This window comes from Antedon mediterranea, chromosome 3 (genome assembly GCF_964355755.1).
Source record: "Antedon mediterranea chromosome 3, ecAntMedi1.1, whole genome shotgun sequence".
Taxonomy (NCBI): Eukaryota; Metazoa; Echinodermata; class Crinoidea; order Comatulida; family Antedonidae; genus Antedon; species Antedon mediterranea.
The window spans coordinates 31,914,949-31,930,874 of record NC_092672.1 but is presented as its reverse complement, the minus strand read 5'-3'; the positions used below and the strand labels follow the sequence as shown (position 1 = coordinate 31,930,874).

The 15,926-nt window shown below is 33.0% G+C and overlaps 3 protein-coding genes across 4 annotated transcripts in view; 1 reads left to right on the top strand and 2 right to left on the bottom strand.

Moving 5' to 3' along the window:
- LOC140045229 (chloride channel protein 2-like) overlaps positions 1 to 15,926 on the top strand; it is a 94,036-nt gene that overhangs the window by 71,360 nt on the left and 6,750 nt on the right. For both annotated transcript variants that reach the window (XM_072090051.1, XM_072090052.1), the window contains exons 13-18: positions 9,357 to 9,454; positions 9,925 to 10,040; positions 10,553 to 10,686; positions 11,793 to 11,977; positions 12,692 to 12,737; positions 13,078 to 13,106. In XM_072090051.1, the coding sequence (XP_071946152.1) occupies positions 9,357 to 9,454; positions 9,925 to 10,040; positions 10,553 to 10,686; positions 11,793 to 11,977; positions 12,692 to 12,737; positions 13,078 to 13,106 (608 nt within the window). The remainder of the gene's footprint in view (positions 1 to 9,356; positions 9,455 to 9,924; positions 10,041 to 10,552; positions 10,687 to 11,792; positions 11,978 to 12,691; positions 12,738 to 13,077; positions 13,107 to 15,926) is intronic.
- Positions 1,012 to 3,535, bottom strand: LOC140043860 (uncharacterized). Its single transcript, XM_072088337.1, has 2 exons — positions 3,455 to 3,535; positions 1,012 to 3,281 (listed from the first exon to the last, which is right to left on the bottom strand). The coding sequence occupies exon 2, from the start codon at positions 3,279 to 3,281 to the stop codon at positions 1,110 to 1,112; it is 2,172 nt and encodes a 723-aa protein (XP_071944438.1). The 5' UTR covers positions 3,455 to 3,535; the 3' UTR covers positions 1,012 to 1,109.
- Positions 5,909 to 8,541, bottom strand: LOC140043859 (uncharacterized). The gene is made up of 2 exons (XM_072088335.1): positions 8,461 to 8,541; positions 5,909 to 8,286 (listed from the first exon to the last, which is right to left on the bottom strand). Exon 2 carries the CDS (start codon positions 8,284 to 8,286, stop codon positions 6,121 to 6,123), a length of 2,166 nt encoding a protein of 721 aa, XP_071944436.1. The 5' UTR covers positions 8,461 to 8,541; the 3' UTR covers positions 5,909 to 6,120.

Genomic DNA, 15,926 nt, shown 5'->3' with positions numbered 1-15,926 from the left:
GATTGCACATGAAAAACTGGTCAAGAAAATAATATAAGAATGTCAACCTCCAATTGGCTCAAAATGAATTAATTGACAGGATTAACGTGATCAGATAGGAGAAATGTCTTACATTTTGGGTCAAAGGTCAGTAACGTTATTTCCGGTCATTTTTACAGATAATGTTCTATTAGTTTGAATATAAACATCTATATTCTGGAGAGTTTGACACCAATTACAACTTTCTGTGTCCAGTAGTTACGGAGATATGATATCTGTTAGATATTGGGTCAAAGGTCAATAGAGGTATTTCCGGCCATTTTCTGACAAAATTTTCTATTACATCAAATAGGAACATGTACATTCCAAACAATTTGACACCAAAATCAACTCTCTATGACCAGTGGTTGCCAAGATATCATAGTCTACTGTAACTGGCAGCCATTTTGAAAAAAGCGCCCTCACGCGAAAGTTCTCAGGTTACAGCCCGTTTACCCAATATATTTGGATTCCCCAGAAAAAACTGGTCTAGAAAAGTTATATGAGAATTTCTACCTCTCTGGGTGGCACCTACCTCATTCATAGCCTAGTCTAATACCATGGTTTTGGTTTTCTTATTTACAGTCAAGCATCCAGGATGTTTTATTATGCAATTTTTTGTCACAGAAACAGTTTTGTTTAATAAATCACTATAAAATAATATTTCAAAAATAATAATTTTAGTTACAAAATTATGTTTTATAATCTTCATGTAATGCGCAGTTTATTCCTCAGGCTTTCAAAACAATTGATCAGGTGGTCAGCAGGCCTCAGTATTTACTTTACATATTTTGTACTCATTCAAAATCTTTTTTTGTTGAATGTACAAAAAATAAATAATAACAAATATTGCTTGGTTACATTTTAGTAACTTTTATTGTTTACTTGATACTAAAATTGTTATTACCGTATATCTTGTTCATATCTAGGAAATGTTGATTTGATAAGTTTTACATTATTAACAAATTTAATTAAATTACTAATTATTCTCAAACAACACAGGTTTGTTGTTCATCATCAGTGGTATTGAATGTGCATATAGACATTGTTTGTTTTTCTGGTAGTTTGATCAAGTATATAAAATGTGCTATTTAATAATTATATATTTTTACTTTGTTTGATCTATAGTTTGCTACAGCTACCCTTCTTGGTTTCTTAGAGATTATTGCAACTCCATAAGGTACATCTAATCCACCATCATATATTAGTTTGAGAAAAACTCCATTTTGATCAAATAATTTAAGTTTGTTATTACTTGATACCAAGAGGTTTTCCTCAGAATCTATCGCTACATAATGAGGATATTGAACATGACCATCTTGATCACCTTTGCCTACAAGAATTTTTATAAACTTATCATTTGCATCAAACATTTGTATTCTGTGATTTCCAACTTCTACAACAATCAGGTTGCCCTCGTTTGTCAGAGCAAGTCCATCTGGCATATTCATTTCTCCTTCTTTGTTACCTTTTGAACCAAATCTACCAATAAGTTCACCACTATCAACATTAAATTTAAACACACAATGACAATCCCAATCTGCAACATACATGGTTCTAGTTTCCTTATTCACTGTCAATCCACGTGGGTGTGTTAATGTTCCTTTACCAAATGTACGAATTTGTTGAAATTTATCATCACACTTGACAACAGTTTTGTTTAGGCAATCACTATACACCATTTGGCCATCACTCATTTGATGTATACAAACAACCATTACATTGTCTGGTATCTCTATTCTACCAATGAATGAACATTCTTGGTTGAACTTCAATAAGTCTTTACTAAAACTAGTTACAATTAAATTTCCATCTTTATCTAATATTACATCATTTACTTTTTCATTCTTGTTATGTACTTTAAGCTTTTCTATGTTATCAGTGGTATGCACAAGTCCTAGCGCTTCCACCTTGATATTGATTTCTTCACCTCGTGATCCTTTGATTTCTTCACCTCTAGCAGTAATCTTCATCTTCCAATCTCCTTCTTTATGACATCTTCCTGTTATTCTGTACTCTCCACTTCCTTGATGTTTCACTTCAGTTGCTGATTCTTCACCTGAATCATTAATTAAAGTTGCAGCCAATACAGATTCCTCACTTTCTACTGAACTTGACACAACTTTCACTTCAAATGGCTGTCCTTTTGTGACTATAATAGGTACTTTATCTTCAGCAACCTGATATGCACATTCAACATTTGACATTTTACCAATGCCTTCCAAATCTATTAACTTATCCAAATTTTTAGATGGAATAAAAGTAGGGGCTTTTATCTTGATTGATTCATCATACTTCGATTCCAGAGTTTCTTCTTTAACAGCATCAATATTTTCCTCATGAAATCTAAGTGTTTCTCTTTCTTCTGGTTTGTTCATCATTGTGTTAATTAATGGCAACATCTCATTAACTTTCAACAGCTTTGAGTCAATATTTTTAACTTTATTATCAATAAGCTCTTTGTTTTTTTTGTCAATTTTGTCAAGGTCCATCAACATTGCTCTTGCCTTCTCCTGAGCCTTTTTAATAATGTTTTCTTCTTGTAATTCAATCGCTGTTCTGCATATTTTTAATTTTAATTCAAAGTCGGATCTTTCTTTCATGAAGCTTTCCCTTGTTCTTTTAAGTTTTTCTTTAATTTCTTCCGCACTTTTTTTAACTTCTGTAGCATTTTGATTAAACTCGTCTACAGCCGTCTCGAATGGAATCACATTATGTTCATTTTGATAACAGCGTAGAACATGTTCACATTTCTTACATCCACTTTTAAGACAAATTCTGCAATAAAATTCAAGCATGCAGTCCCTGTGATATATGCATTTATGTGGCAGATCTTTACCTTCTCCTTGAATTTTGTCCAGTGTGTACAATGGGTGGTTTTTCAATACAGGAATGATTTTATGATGTGTAATACATTGTCCACATAGATACATTTGACATTCAGAGCAGTAGTATTCAGGTTGGTTATCACAGCTTGAGCATTTTGGTGGTTTTTCAGATTCAATATTCCCAACAAATTTAACTTGATAACTTAACATTTCATTGGTAGTAAGATCTTTTAAATAAAATTGATTTAGGTCATCGTACATCTTACAACATTTTGGACATTTTATTTTGCCACTTGTTTTAATCAAACTCTGCAGGCAATGAAGACAGTAACTATGGAGGCACTCAAGTGTTTTTGGTTCTGTCAGTCTTTCTAGACAGATTGCACATTCAAGATCATTCTTGTCTAAGAATTGTAATGCTTTTTGTTCCGACATCTGTAAAAAATGAAACATCTAAGTCTATAAATAAAGCTATCTATTAAATATCTTAGTATTATGTTATGCGCATATATTAAACAATTTGTGCAATTTAAAATTGCGTAAGGATTAGTGTACAGATTATTTTGATTATAAAAAAAATGTTTACAGTTAATAATAATAATACTTACTATGATTAAATGAGTTATAAGAAACAAAGGTGACAAAAGCAGCTAGACGTTCCAGTATTGTAAAATTTGAGCTAATCTGGGCACAGAAAACTAGGAAGTAATATCAAATTCTAAAAATAGTTTGTTGGACTTTCCAAAATATTCAGTAGCTGCTGCTGATTGGCTAATGCAGGGATAATGTTTAATTTATAGAAGAAGGTTTATTTGTATATTAAGTGCTTATTTGCAGTATAAAGTCTATTGATCACATTGCTGCCTCTATTGGTGGGTTCAATGGGAGTGGGTGAAACCATTATCAAATAGGTGATAACATACTGATTTAATAACAGCTGTTATTTCCCATAGGGTTCCCATATTAATAATACAGTATAACTCCTTGCCAAAACTGTATCCAAGTGTAGTCTTACAGATGTTTACATTTTCAATAACAAATCATTAAACCTATTACATCACATGATATATTCTTTATTCACAAACTACCTAAAAAATATAGTGTTTAATTTTAGTATATTTTAATTTATAAGAAACTAAATATAAAAGTTACAATATATAAGCTAAAATTCTGAATAATGAGCATATATTGATTTTACCAAGTATACATTATCAATAATTATGTATTTTGACTCTGTTTCCTCCATATTCTGTCACAGCTACTATCTTTTTTCATAGATATTATGTTGATCTAATGTAACTAACTCAACATTATGTATTTGTTTTTACTCGGGGTACCCGAGTCTAGGACTTACTCATTTTCTCCTCTTCCTCCATCTGGACACTATTGAGTAAAAAGTGCGATTTTTAAAGTACTACTCCTCCCTTATTAGTTGTAGTATTGATCTGGGATTTGGCATGAATATACTACAGGGACATGTCCTCAAATCTATAAAATTTCAAACCGGATGCAGCCATATGACGTCTTGAAGATGGTACCATATAGCCGTATTTGGTAGGTTATTGATGTGTATGTGACGTCACATCCCGTCTTATGACGTCATTACAGCTTCATTTTTTAATTAATTTGTTTAATTAAGAAGCCACAATGTGTGACACACAACACTGCGTTATGTAGTTATATGCGGCTTCTTGGCGTAGTGGTTATCACGTCTGTTTAACACGCAGAAGGTCCCCGGTTCGAGCCCGGGCGAAACCTTTTTTTTTTAACTTTATGGTGAAAAGTACTGTATACGCAATATGATATACAGTATATCTTATTTTTATTATTTTTTAAAATATTTATTTTGTGTAATCGGTAATTATCACTTTTACACATGTTTATCTTGCTTTGTGCTTATTACCATAATAATTTATTTGTAATTTAAATGGATTAAAAAACTTTGTGTAACCCACATTTTTGGTGCAAGAGGTTTCGTAGTGTAGTGGTTATCAAGTCTGCTTAACGCGCAGAAGGTCCCCGGTTCGAGCCCTCATGGCGAGACCATTTTGCTTAAACTTTATGGTGAAATATACTGTATACGTAATATGATATAGAGTATATATATCTCGTTTTATTACTCGGGGTACCTGAGTCTAGGACTCTCTAATCTTTTCCTCTTCTTCTTCCATCTGGACACTATTGAGCAAAAAGTGCGATTTATAAAGTACTACTCCTCCCTTATTCGTGGTAGTATTGAGCTCAGATTTAGCATGAATATACTACAGGGACATGTCCTCAAAGCTATAGAGCCGGATTTTTAATTTCAAACCGGATGCAGCCATATCACGTCTCAAAGATGGTACCGTATAGCCGTATTTGGTAGCGCGGTTATTGATGTGTATGTGACGTTACATCCGGTCTTATGACGTCATAACAGCTACTTTCGCTGTACCCCGAGTATTGCACATTCGTGCTTGTTTATAAAAACACCATTGTTATCAAATTGCTGTAGTTTGTGTCTACTTGATATCAGTATGTTCTCATCATAATCTATGGCTATATTCTGAGAGTGACATAACCATCTATTCCACCCTGCTCTATGTGGATTTGGATCAAACAGTTGTATTCTGTTATTCAATTGATCTACAACAATCAGGTTCCGTTTCTTTGTGAGAGCAGCATCGCTTGGTCACCTCATTTGACCCTCTTTGCTACCCTCTTCACCAATTTAACCAAGAAAGTATCCATTATCAGTGAGCTTCTCTGTTTGCCACATACCATGGTTTTAGTTTTCTTATTTACTGTCAAGCCTCCAGGATGTTTTATTATGCAATTTTTTGTCACGGAAACAGTTTTGTTTAATAAATCACTATAATATTTTTAAAATAATAACTTTGTTTTATAATCTTCATGTAATGCGCAGTTGATTCCCAGGCTTTCAAAACAATTGATCAGGTGGTCAGGCCTTAATATTTACTTTACATATTTTGATCTCATTCAAAATAACTTTCTTTTTGTTGAATGTACAAAATTAAATAATAACAAATATGCTTGGTTACATTTTAGTAACTTTTATTATTTACTTGATACTACTGTATAATAATTGTTATTACATCTTGTTCATATCTAAGAAATGTTGATTTCATAAGTTTTACATTATTAACAAATTTAAGTAAATTACTAATTATTCTCAAACAACACAGGTTTGTTGTTCATCATCAGTGGTATTCAGTGTGCATATAGAAATTGTTTGTTTTTCTGGTAGTTTGATCAAGTATATAAAATGTGCTATTTAATAATTATATACTTTTACATTGTTTGATCCCCAGTTTGCTACAGCTACCCTTCTTGGTTTCTTAGAGATTATTGCAATTCCATAAGGTCCATCTAATCCACCATCATCTATTCGTTTGAAAAAAACTCCATTTTGATCAAATAATTGAAGTTTGTTATTACTTGATATCAAGAGGTTTTCCTCAGAATCTATAGCTACATAATGAGGACATTGAACATGACCATCTTCCTCACCTTTGCCTACAAGAATTTTCATAAACTTATCATTTGCATCAAACATTTGTATTCTGTAATTTTCACGTTCTACAACAATCAGGTTGCCCTCCTTTGTCAGAGCAAGTCCATCTGGGCAATACATTTCTCCTTCTTTGCTACCTTTTGAACCAAATCTACCAATAAGTTTACCACTATCAACATTAAATTTAAACACACAATGACAACTGAAATCTGCAACATACATGGTTCTAGTTTCCTTATTCACTGTCAATCCACCTGGTTGTTTTAATGTTCCTTTACCAAATGTACGAATTTGTTGAAATTTATCATCACACTTGACAACAGTTTTGTTTAGGTAATCACTATACACCATTTGGCCATTACTCATTTGATGTATACGATCAACCTGTACATTGTCTGGTATCTCTATTCTACCAATGAATGAACATTCTTGGTTGAACTTCAATAAGTCTTTACTAAAACTAGATACAATTAAATTTCCTTCTTTATCTAATATTACATCATATACTTTTTGAAACACGGTGTGTACATTAATAAGCGTTCCTATGTTATCAATGGTATGCACAAGTCCTAGCGCTTCCACCTTGATATACACTGGTGATCCTTTGATTTCTTCTCTTCTAGCAGTAATCTTCATCTTCCAATCTCCTTTTTTATGACATCTTCCTGTTATTCTGTACTCTCCACTTCCTTGATATTTCACTTCAGTTGCTGATTCTTCACCTGATTTATTAATTAAAGTTGCAGCCAATATAGATTCCTCACTTTCTACTGAACTTGACACAACTTTCACTTCAAATGGCTGTCCTTTTGTGACTATAATAGGTACTTTATCTTCAGCAACCTGATATGCACATTCAACATTTGACATTTTACCAATGCCTTCCAAATCTATTAACTTATCCAAATTTTTAGATGGAATAAAAGTAGGAGCTTTTATCTTGATTGATTCATCATACTTTGATTCCTGGGTTTCTTCTTTAACAGCATCAATATTTTCCTCATGAGATCTAAGTGTTTCTCTTTCTTCTGGTTTGTTCATCATTGTGTTAATTAATGGCAACATCTCATTAACTTTCAACAGCTTTGAGTCAATATTTTTAACTCTATTATCAATAAGCTCTTTGTTTTCTTTGTCAATTTTGTCAAGGTCCATCAACATTGCTCTTGTTTTCTCCTGAGCCTTTTTAATAATGTTTTCTTCTTGTAATTCAATCGCTGTTCTGCATAATTTTAATTTTAATTCAAAGTCGGATCTTTCTTTCATGAAGCTTTCCCTTGTTCTTTTAAGTTTTTCTTTAATTTCTTCCGCACTTTTTTTAACTTCTGTAGCATTTTGATTAAACTCGTCTACAGCCATCTCGAATGGAATCACATTATGTTCATTTTGATAACAGCGTAGAACATGTTCACATTTCTTACATCCACTTTTAAGACAAATTCTGCAATAAAATTCAAGCATGCAGTCCCTGTGATATATGCATTTATGTGGCAGATCTTTACCTTCTCCTTGAATTTTGTCCAGTGTGTACAATGGGTGGTTTTTCAATACAGGAATGATTTTATGATGTTTAATACATTGTCCACATAGATACATTTGACATTCAGAGCAGTAGTATTCAGGTTGGTTATCACAGCTTGAGCACTTTGGTGGTTTTTCAGATTCAATATTCCCAACAAATTTAATTTGATAACTTAACATTTCATTGGTAGTAAGATCTTTTAAATCAAATTGATTTAGGTCATCGTACATCTTACAACATTTTGGACATTTTATTTTGCCGCTTGTTTTAATCAAACTCTGCAGGCAATGAAGACAGTAACTATGGAGACACTCAAGTGTTTTTGGTTCTGTCAGTCTTTCTAGACAGATTGCACATTCAAGATCATTCTTGTCTAAGAATTGTAATGCTTTTTGTTCCGACATCTGTAAGAAAATGAAACATCTAAGTCTATAAATAAAGCTATCTATTAAATATCTTAATATTATGTTATGCGCATATATTAAACAATTTGTGCAATTTAAAATTGCGCAAGGATTAGTGTACAGATTATTTCGATTATAAAAAAAATGTTTACAGTTAATAATAATAATACTTACTATGATTAAATGAGTTATAAGAAACAAAGGTGACAAAAGCAGCTAGACGTTCCAGTATTGTAAAATTTGAGCTAATCTGGGCACAGAAAACTAGGAAGTAATATCAAATTCTAAAAATAGTTTGTTGGACTTTCCAAAATATTCAGTAGCTGCTGCTGATTGGCTAATGCAAGGATAGTTATGTTGTATTTATAGAAGAAGGTTTATTTGTATATTAAGTGCTTATTTGTGTCAAGTTTGATTACTACAAACCCAGGAAATAATTTTATAAACACCTTTTTAATACAAAATTTACTTACATTTATTGTTCAAGTTTCAAATATTCTATAAAAAGAAAGGATTCAGCGATTATTTTCAGTCTAAAATCTACTGATACACATTGCTGCCTTGTCTGATTGGTGGGTTCAATGGGAGTGTGTGAAACCATTATCAAATAGGTGATAAAATACTGATTTAATAACAGCTGTTATTTCCCATATTAATAATATAACTCCTTGCCAAAACTGTATCCAAGTGTATAGTCTTACAGATGTTTACATTTTCAATAACAAATCATTAAACCTATTACATCACATGATATATTCTTTATTCACAAACTACCTAAAAAATATAGTTTTTAATTTTAGTATATTTTAATTTATAAGAAACTAAATATAAAAGTTACAATATATAAGCTAAAATTCTGAATAATGAGCATTGATTTTACCAAGTATACATTATCAATAATTATGTATTTTGACTCTGTTTCCTCCATATTCTGTCACAGCTACTATCTTTTTTTATAGATATTACTATTTTGAAAGGAATCCCATTATGTTCATTTCATAAACAACTATTACTGTAGCTCTAAAATCAATTGGAGTACCAATTTATACTCTTTATAATTATTTTATCAGGTGCGGCAGCATTGTCTGGTAGTGTTACACATACTATCTCAACGTCTGTTATTGTTTTTGAACTTACGGGGCAAATAACGCATATTCTTCCTGTTATGGTAAAGTATTTTTTTATACCTTATTGTGCTTATAATTTATTTTATTTCCAACTTTTGTGTACAATATAATATATATGATTAATTTTATGAGTGCAGGGCTTAAAATTCACCAAAATAAACTAGCAATTTTCTTGTAGATTTGTGATATAAATTACTATTTGAAATTTTAAAAACTAGTTAATTTGCTGGTTTTTTTTTTGTAGAATTAGTTAATAATTTACCAAAAAAATGTCTTGTTGGCTAGTTGGATTATTCATAGCCCTATATGTTTCCATATGTGCTTCTTCCAAAAACGACCAGGGTAACGATATATATTCTAGAGGGCCCCAGTGGAAAGCAGTGATATCACTGACCTGGGATTCCCTCTCTAAATAAGATTAATAAAAACAAGAAAAAATTATTTATCTTTTTATTTAATCATCAATTATTCTTTTTACAATCAAAACATTATTTCATTTTTCGTCTTTCAGATTGCTGTATTAATAGCCAACGCAATATCCCAGCTTCTTCAGCCTTCCATATATGATAGTATTATTCAAATTAAACGTCTTCCATACTTACCTGATATCAGTAGCTCTGGACCTAGGTACGAATAATAATTGTTTTGAGAAATCAAATTTATGGCATTTAATAAGTTAATCCTATGATCGAGTGTAATCTCACCCCCTTTTTGGCTAAATTCAAGCATAAATTGCATTAACAATGGGATTTACCAAAGTATACTTTGGTAAATCCCATTGTTAATGCAATTCAAGTATATCCCATCTTCGGAGACTATACTCAATAATATACATTGTTGATTTTTTCTTTTACTGTAATGGATAAATACTATACGAGCAAGTATATTAAATGTAATATAATCCCACCTTCTAATTTAGGATAAATTCCAACACAAGACTTGTAAATCTCATTGTTAAAGAAATTATAAAGAAGTATAATCCCACCTACTGGGACTATACAGTGTTTTTTTTTAGAATATATAGTATATATGACAGAGTAATCCTAATATAGGATATTCAAACTTTAGTAAATCAAGTGTAATTCTACTCCATGCGACTATACTTTATAATATACAGAACTTTTTATTTTATTTTTTAGAATTCATAATATATATGTAGAAGATATAATGGTGCGTGGTGTCAAGTTTATATCATGGTTATCACATTATGAGGAGTTGCGTGACCTTCTGGAACAGTCAAGCCTAAATTCATTCCCATTGGTTGATGCTCCAGGTAAATATTCACCAAATTATACACATCTTTTTGTAATGAAATATTTATTTCCTGGTGTAATTTGATCATAAAGAGTAATACCGTAAATCAGTTACTACAGTAGAACACATGATTTGTGATAACACTATTCTGGGGACACCCTAATTTAAGGGGCTATGAAACAAACGAAGGGAAATATATATATTGCCAACCAGTGGGTGAGTGGCCGAGCGGTTAAGACAGTGGAACCGCAATTACGTAGCCATAACATCGGCATGGGTTCGAGGCTCACTCACTCCATGGTTCTGGTGGTAGAACGAGTCTTCTCAGATAAGGACTATAAACCGTAGGTCCAGTGTACACATCTAGCTCGTGTGCACTTTAAAGAACCTAGTACATCTTTCGAGACGAGTAGGGGGTTACCCCGGTGTATTAGTACAGTCACAGCCACTGATCACCAACTGGGCCCTCTGGGAGACCAGTCTTTGACTGAAGAGGTTACCCAGTATAAATATATATTTCAATTCAATTCAACCACCATTGAGTAGACACCCCTATTAAGGGAACACTTAATTATTAATTAGGGTGTCCCCCTTAGTAGGGTGTCCCCCTTAGTAGGGTGTCCCCCTTAGTAGGGGTTTTTATGTAGTACATAAAACTCAAGCTTATCAAATAATATCCGAGTTACAACTCTCTTATATCTCCTGGTCAGTAACTCTAATAGTACGTCCATTACCTAACTTATTTTTTTATTTACACTGGGTGACAAAGACTAGTCTCCCAGTGGCTGATTGACAGTGGCTGTTGTATGTGTACTAGTACACCGGGGTAACCCCCTACTCATCTTGAAACATGTACTAGGTAAAGTGCACATGAGCTAGATGTGTACATTGGACCTATACTAAGGTTTATAGTCCTAATTATCCGAGAAAACCCGTTCTACCACCAGAACCATGTAGCGACTGAACCTTAAACCCTTGCCGATGGTATGGTTACTTAATTAAATGTCCCACTGCTTTTACCGCTTGGCCACTCACTTTATTGAATTGAATTGAATTGCAGTTTCAAGATTATAGCCAATCAGTAATCAGACGTTGATCAAATATTGTATTTCACTTATTCTACAGAATCAATGATATTGTTAGGATCAGTGCAGCGAGAAGAACTTGAAGATCTTATTGACAAGCATCTCGGTCGCCACGCAAGAATTCAATACAAAAAAGACAAACGGGAAAAAGCTGCGGTCGACTCCGGTCGTCTACCAGTACAGACAATAACGCCAGCAAGCAGATTCACGATTGTTGCGTACCATGTAAGTTGTTTTGTGATAAAAACATTATCAGTGGCAAGTCGTGTGGCCGTGGGTTAAGACAGGGGCATGAAACAGTATAATAATAACGCGATTATGAGATCATGTTCCGAATATAAGCACTGTTTCTATAATTTACAGTATGACTTACAGTATATATAATTTACACAGTGCTACGCAACACAATTGATTTACATATAAAAATAATGGTAGTCTGATATAGCGCATAATACAATGTTTCTAAAGCGCTTCACACACAAAAATGATCCATAAAATATCCTAAAATAACCAAAAAAAGAACAAGCAGAGGAACCATTTACACAGCTCCGTTCTCCAGCACTTTGATACTCCCATTATTATGAGAGCTTGCCGGAACAGAATTCACAGGAATTTGAGTGAAAAAGATATCTGTCAACCCTATCCTACCAAAATAAGAAGTAAAAAGAGGTTGCAATCTCACTATTGTAAATGTTTGCATACTGTTTTTCGTGGATTAATTAATTACTAGCAAAATTATTAATTATTATTATTAATTAATAATTATTTGTATGTCTTTTCTTGCAATACTATTTATAATAAATATATAAATTTTCTCTTATTTTTCCTGGTGGAACTAGCTTCAACACTTTAAGTTCCTCCACAACAAATGCATTTTTAATCAACTTATACCTGGAATGGAAAACTATTTTGGAAGAATTTATTTTTATTTCTTTTCAGTCAAATGATGGAAATGAACCGAACTTAACCATTCCTGTAAGAGATGGTACGTACACAAAGTAAAAAATATACTAGCACACCATGTAGCCTTAATAATACCATATTCCTGGTCTTGCAAAAAAAAAGTTTAGTCCCGTTTATTTCTGAAAACATATATCCATACAAAAAGCAAAAGAGCCCAAACAAATGCGCTGTATTTCATAATTTAATAGAAAAACCTATTCCAAACTTATGCATACAATAGAATTCTCCATTTATTATAGAACTCTTCTCTACACTATCAAACTATATGTGACTGTTTTTAGAAACATTCAATAATCACATTGTTATAATGCAGAACACAGTTCATTCTGAAGTAAATTTAACTGATTTTATTTATTTAACAGAGTCTAATGGTAGTCTGTCAAGTAGAAGAGTAAGTCAGCAATTGTTGTTTTTATTATGAATAGATACTATTTATTATCAAATAAGTAAGAAGAGCGTGTAACATAATATGCCCCGATGGTACCTCGTATGCTGATACCCGCAGATACCTTAACATCATCACTCTATCTGAACGCCGCGAGAAGTTGTCAAGAAAATTCTTTGATAAAATGAAAAAAGAAGATCATATATTACACTCTCTCTTACCTAAACCTCCCACACACAACCATCAGCTCCGACGCGTTAGATCGTTCACCCTCCCCAAAGTCCGGACACAACGCACAAAAAACTTCATTACTTTCCACGGAGTTTTCAATGATTGGTGAATGATCAGTAACTGAGTTATGATAAGCAAATTGTGAACCTCTATTGGTTTGTGTTACTGGATGTACTATGATGGCCATTGAAAGACTGATTTGTGGACTATGATATATTTTAGTATTACTTGTTTGGACTGTGTTATACAATGTGTTTACATATTTACTATTATATTTATGTCAACTTCATCACTGCTTACTTGATGCAATAAAGGAAATAAATAATAATAATAATAAGTAAATAACAACAATGGTGTATATCAAATACGTGTATGATACCAAATATGGTCCATATTTGGTGGTATATGCAAAATATGGTATAATGGCAAATATGGTGTATACCAAATATGGTATGTTGCAAAAATGGTGTATGCCAAATATGGTATATTGTAAAAATGGTGTATGCCAAATATGGTTAATACCAAATATGGTATATTGCAAAAATGGTGTATGCCAAATATGGTGTACTTATAGCAATTATACCCGCCCCAGGGCGGGTTTCAAAATGAGTTTAAAGCCTTCTCAGTACATAACACCCGACGCCAGTATCTCCGTATACGCACCAACCTCCACTCCTTAATAACACCCCACACTCTTTACAGTGAAGGACAAATTCAATTAAACTTTAGCTTCAAATTGAGAGGGCATACATAGCTATGATAGGCCTATGGCTTAAGTACGTTGTAAACTGTGTAAATGAGTAGGTGTCATATTGGCTGATAATTAAAATATATAATGTTGATACTGCGGTCCCCCGGCCTTCTTTCTCCTCTCACCAGTACAAATTATGTTAGCCATCACTTCCAACCCATAATCCCTCAGTGGCAGTTTTCAAATGTAGTTTTAAACATTCCCAGTTTCGGTCATGTATCTAATTTAGATACTGCGGTCCCCCAGCCTTCTTTCTCCTCTCACCACCAGCCACAATCAACAAACCTTAACTCCTCCCCTGGACAGTTCAAATGTAGTAACTTTTCCTGTTACAATTCCAATCATATAGGCTACTTCATTACGCCAGCATTTTCAGTCCTCCTCCTCCCACTTCAAACACACCCCAGATACTGGGTGACGTGTTTAAGAAAGTTCCAATAAAAATTATGTTAGCCATCACTCCCAACCCATAATCCCTCAGTGGCAGTTTTCATAAGTAGTTTAAAACATTCCCAATACAGTTTCGGTCTTGGTGATAGGCCTACATCCCCACCCAAAACTCCCAGCCCCTTTCCAGGGATAATTAAAATACTTTAGGCCTAACATTTTGCAACCACAATTGCGATCATTTTGAAACAGAAATTTGTAAAACGAACAAACATCGAAAGTGGGCCATTTTGACCATGCATTGTGGCCCTTAACTTGGATTCTAGATGGCGGATGATGTTAAAATATAGTAGTAGAACACAGTAACAGTAAAGAACGTGTATATGTTCAGACAGAAATGGATGTCTGTAATGAGACAATCCAAGAGACCGATACATAGCTAGATATGGTTAAAGTACTTTGCTAAATGTGTAAATGAATAGGTGTCATATTGGTTAATGAATAAAATATGTATATCTATATCTATATTTCCCCAAACGCCTTGCTGAGGATAATTAAAATACTGTAAAACTTTTGTAGTATAATTTTACAATTCGATAGCCTACAACCCCGAGCCCTAGCAAAAAATGACATCACAAACCACCACACCACCCCCCGCCCCCACCCCTCCCACAAAAACCCCAGGAGTCGGGAAATTTTTTTAAATGTAGTTTAAAACCTTCCGGGTACAATTGCCATCATTTTGATACCCCATACGTATGGTTACGTGCAGAAACAGAAATTTGTATAACGAACAAACATCGAAAGTGGGGGGTTTGACCACATTTTGGTCCCTAACATGGATCCTAGGTGGCGGATGATGTTGAAATATAGCTTAGAACATTCCCGGTACAATTGCGGTCATTTTGATACCCCATATGTAAGATTACGTGCAGTAACAAAAATTTGTATAACGAACAAACAAACAAACAAACAGACAGACAGACAGACAAACTCTCTCACTTATAATATAGATACCAAATATGGTGTATACAAAATATGGTATATTGCAAAAATAGTGTATGCCAAATATGGTGTATACCAAATATGGTATATTGCAAAAATGGTGTATGCCAAATATGGTGTATACCAAATATGGCATATTGCAAAAATGGTGTATGCCAAATATGGTATATTGCAAAAATGGTGTATACCAAATATGGCATATTGCAAAAATGGTGTATGCCAAATATGGTGTATACCAAATATGGTATATTGCAAATATGGTGTATGCCAAATATGGTGTATACCAAATATAGTGTATACCAAATATGTTGTTTGCTAAAAATATGTATGCCAATATGCCAAAAGCTATGTATAGATGAATTATGATGTAGTTAATATAGTAAAATAATATTTGCATGAAATAGTGTGTAATATATGATACTGTACCCAATATTTGAATTTGAATGTAACCT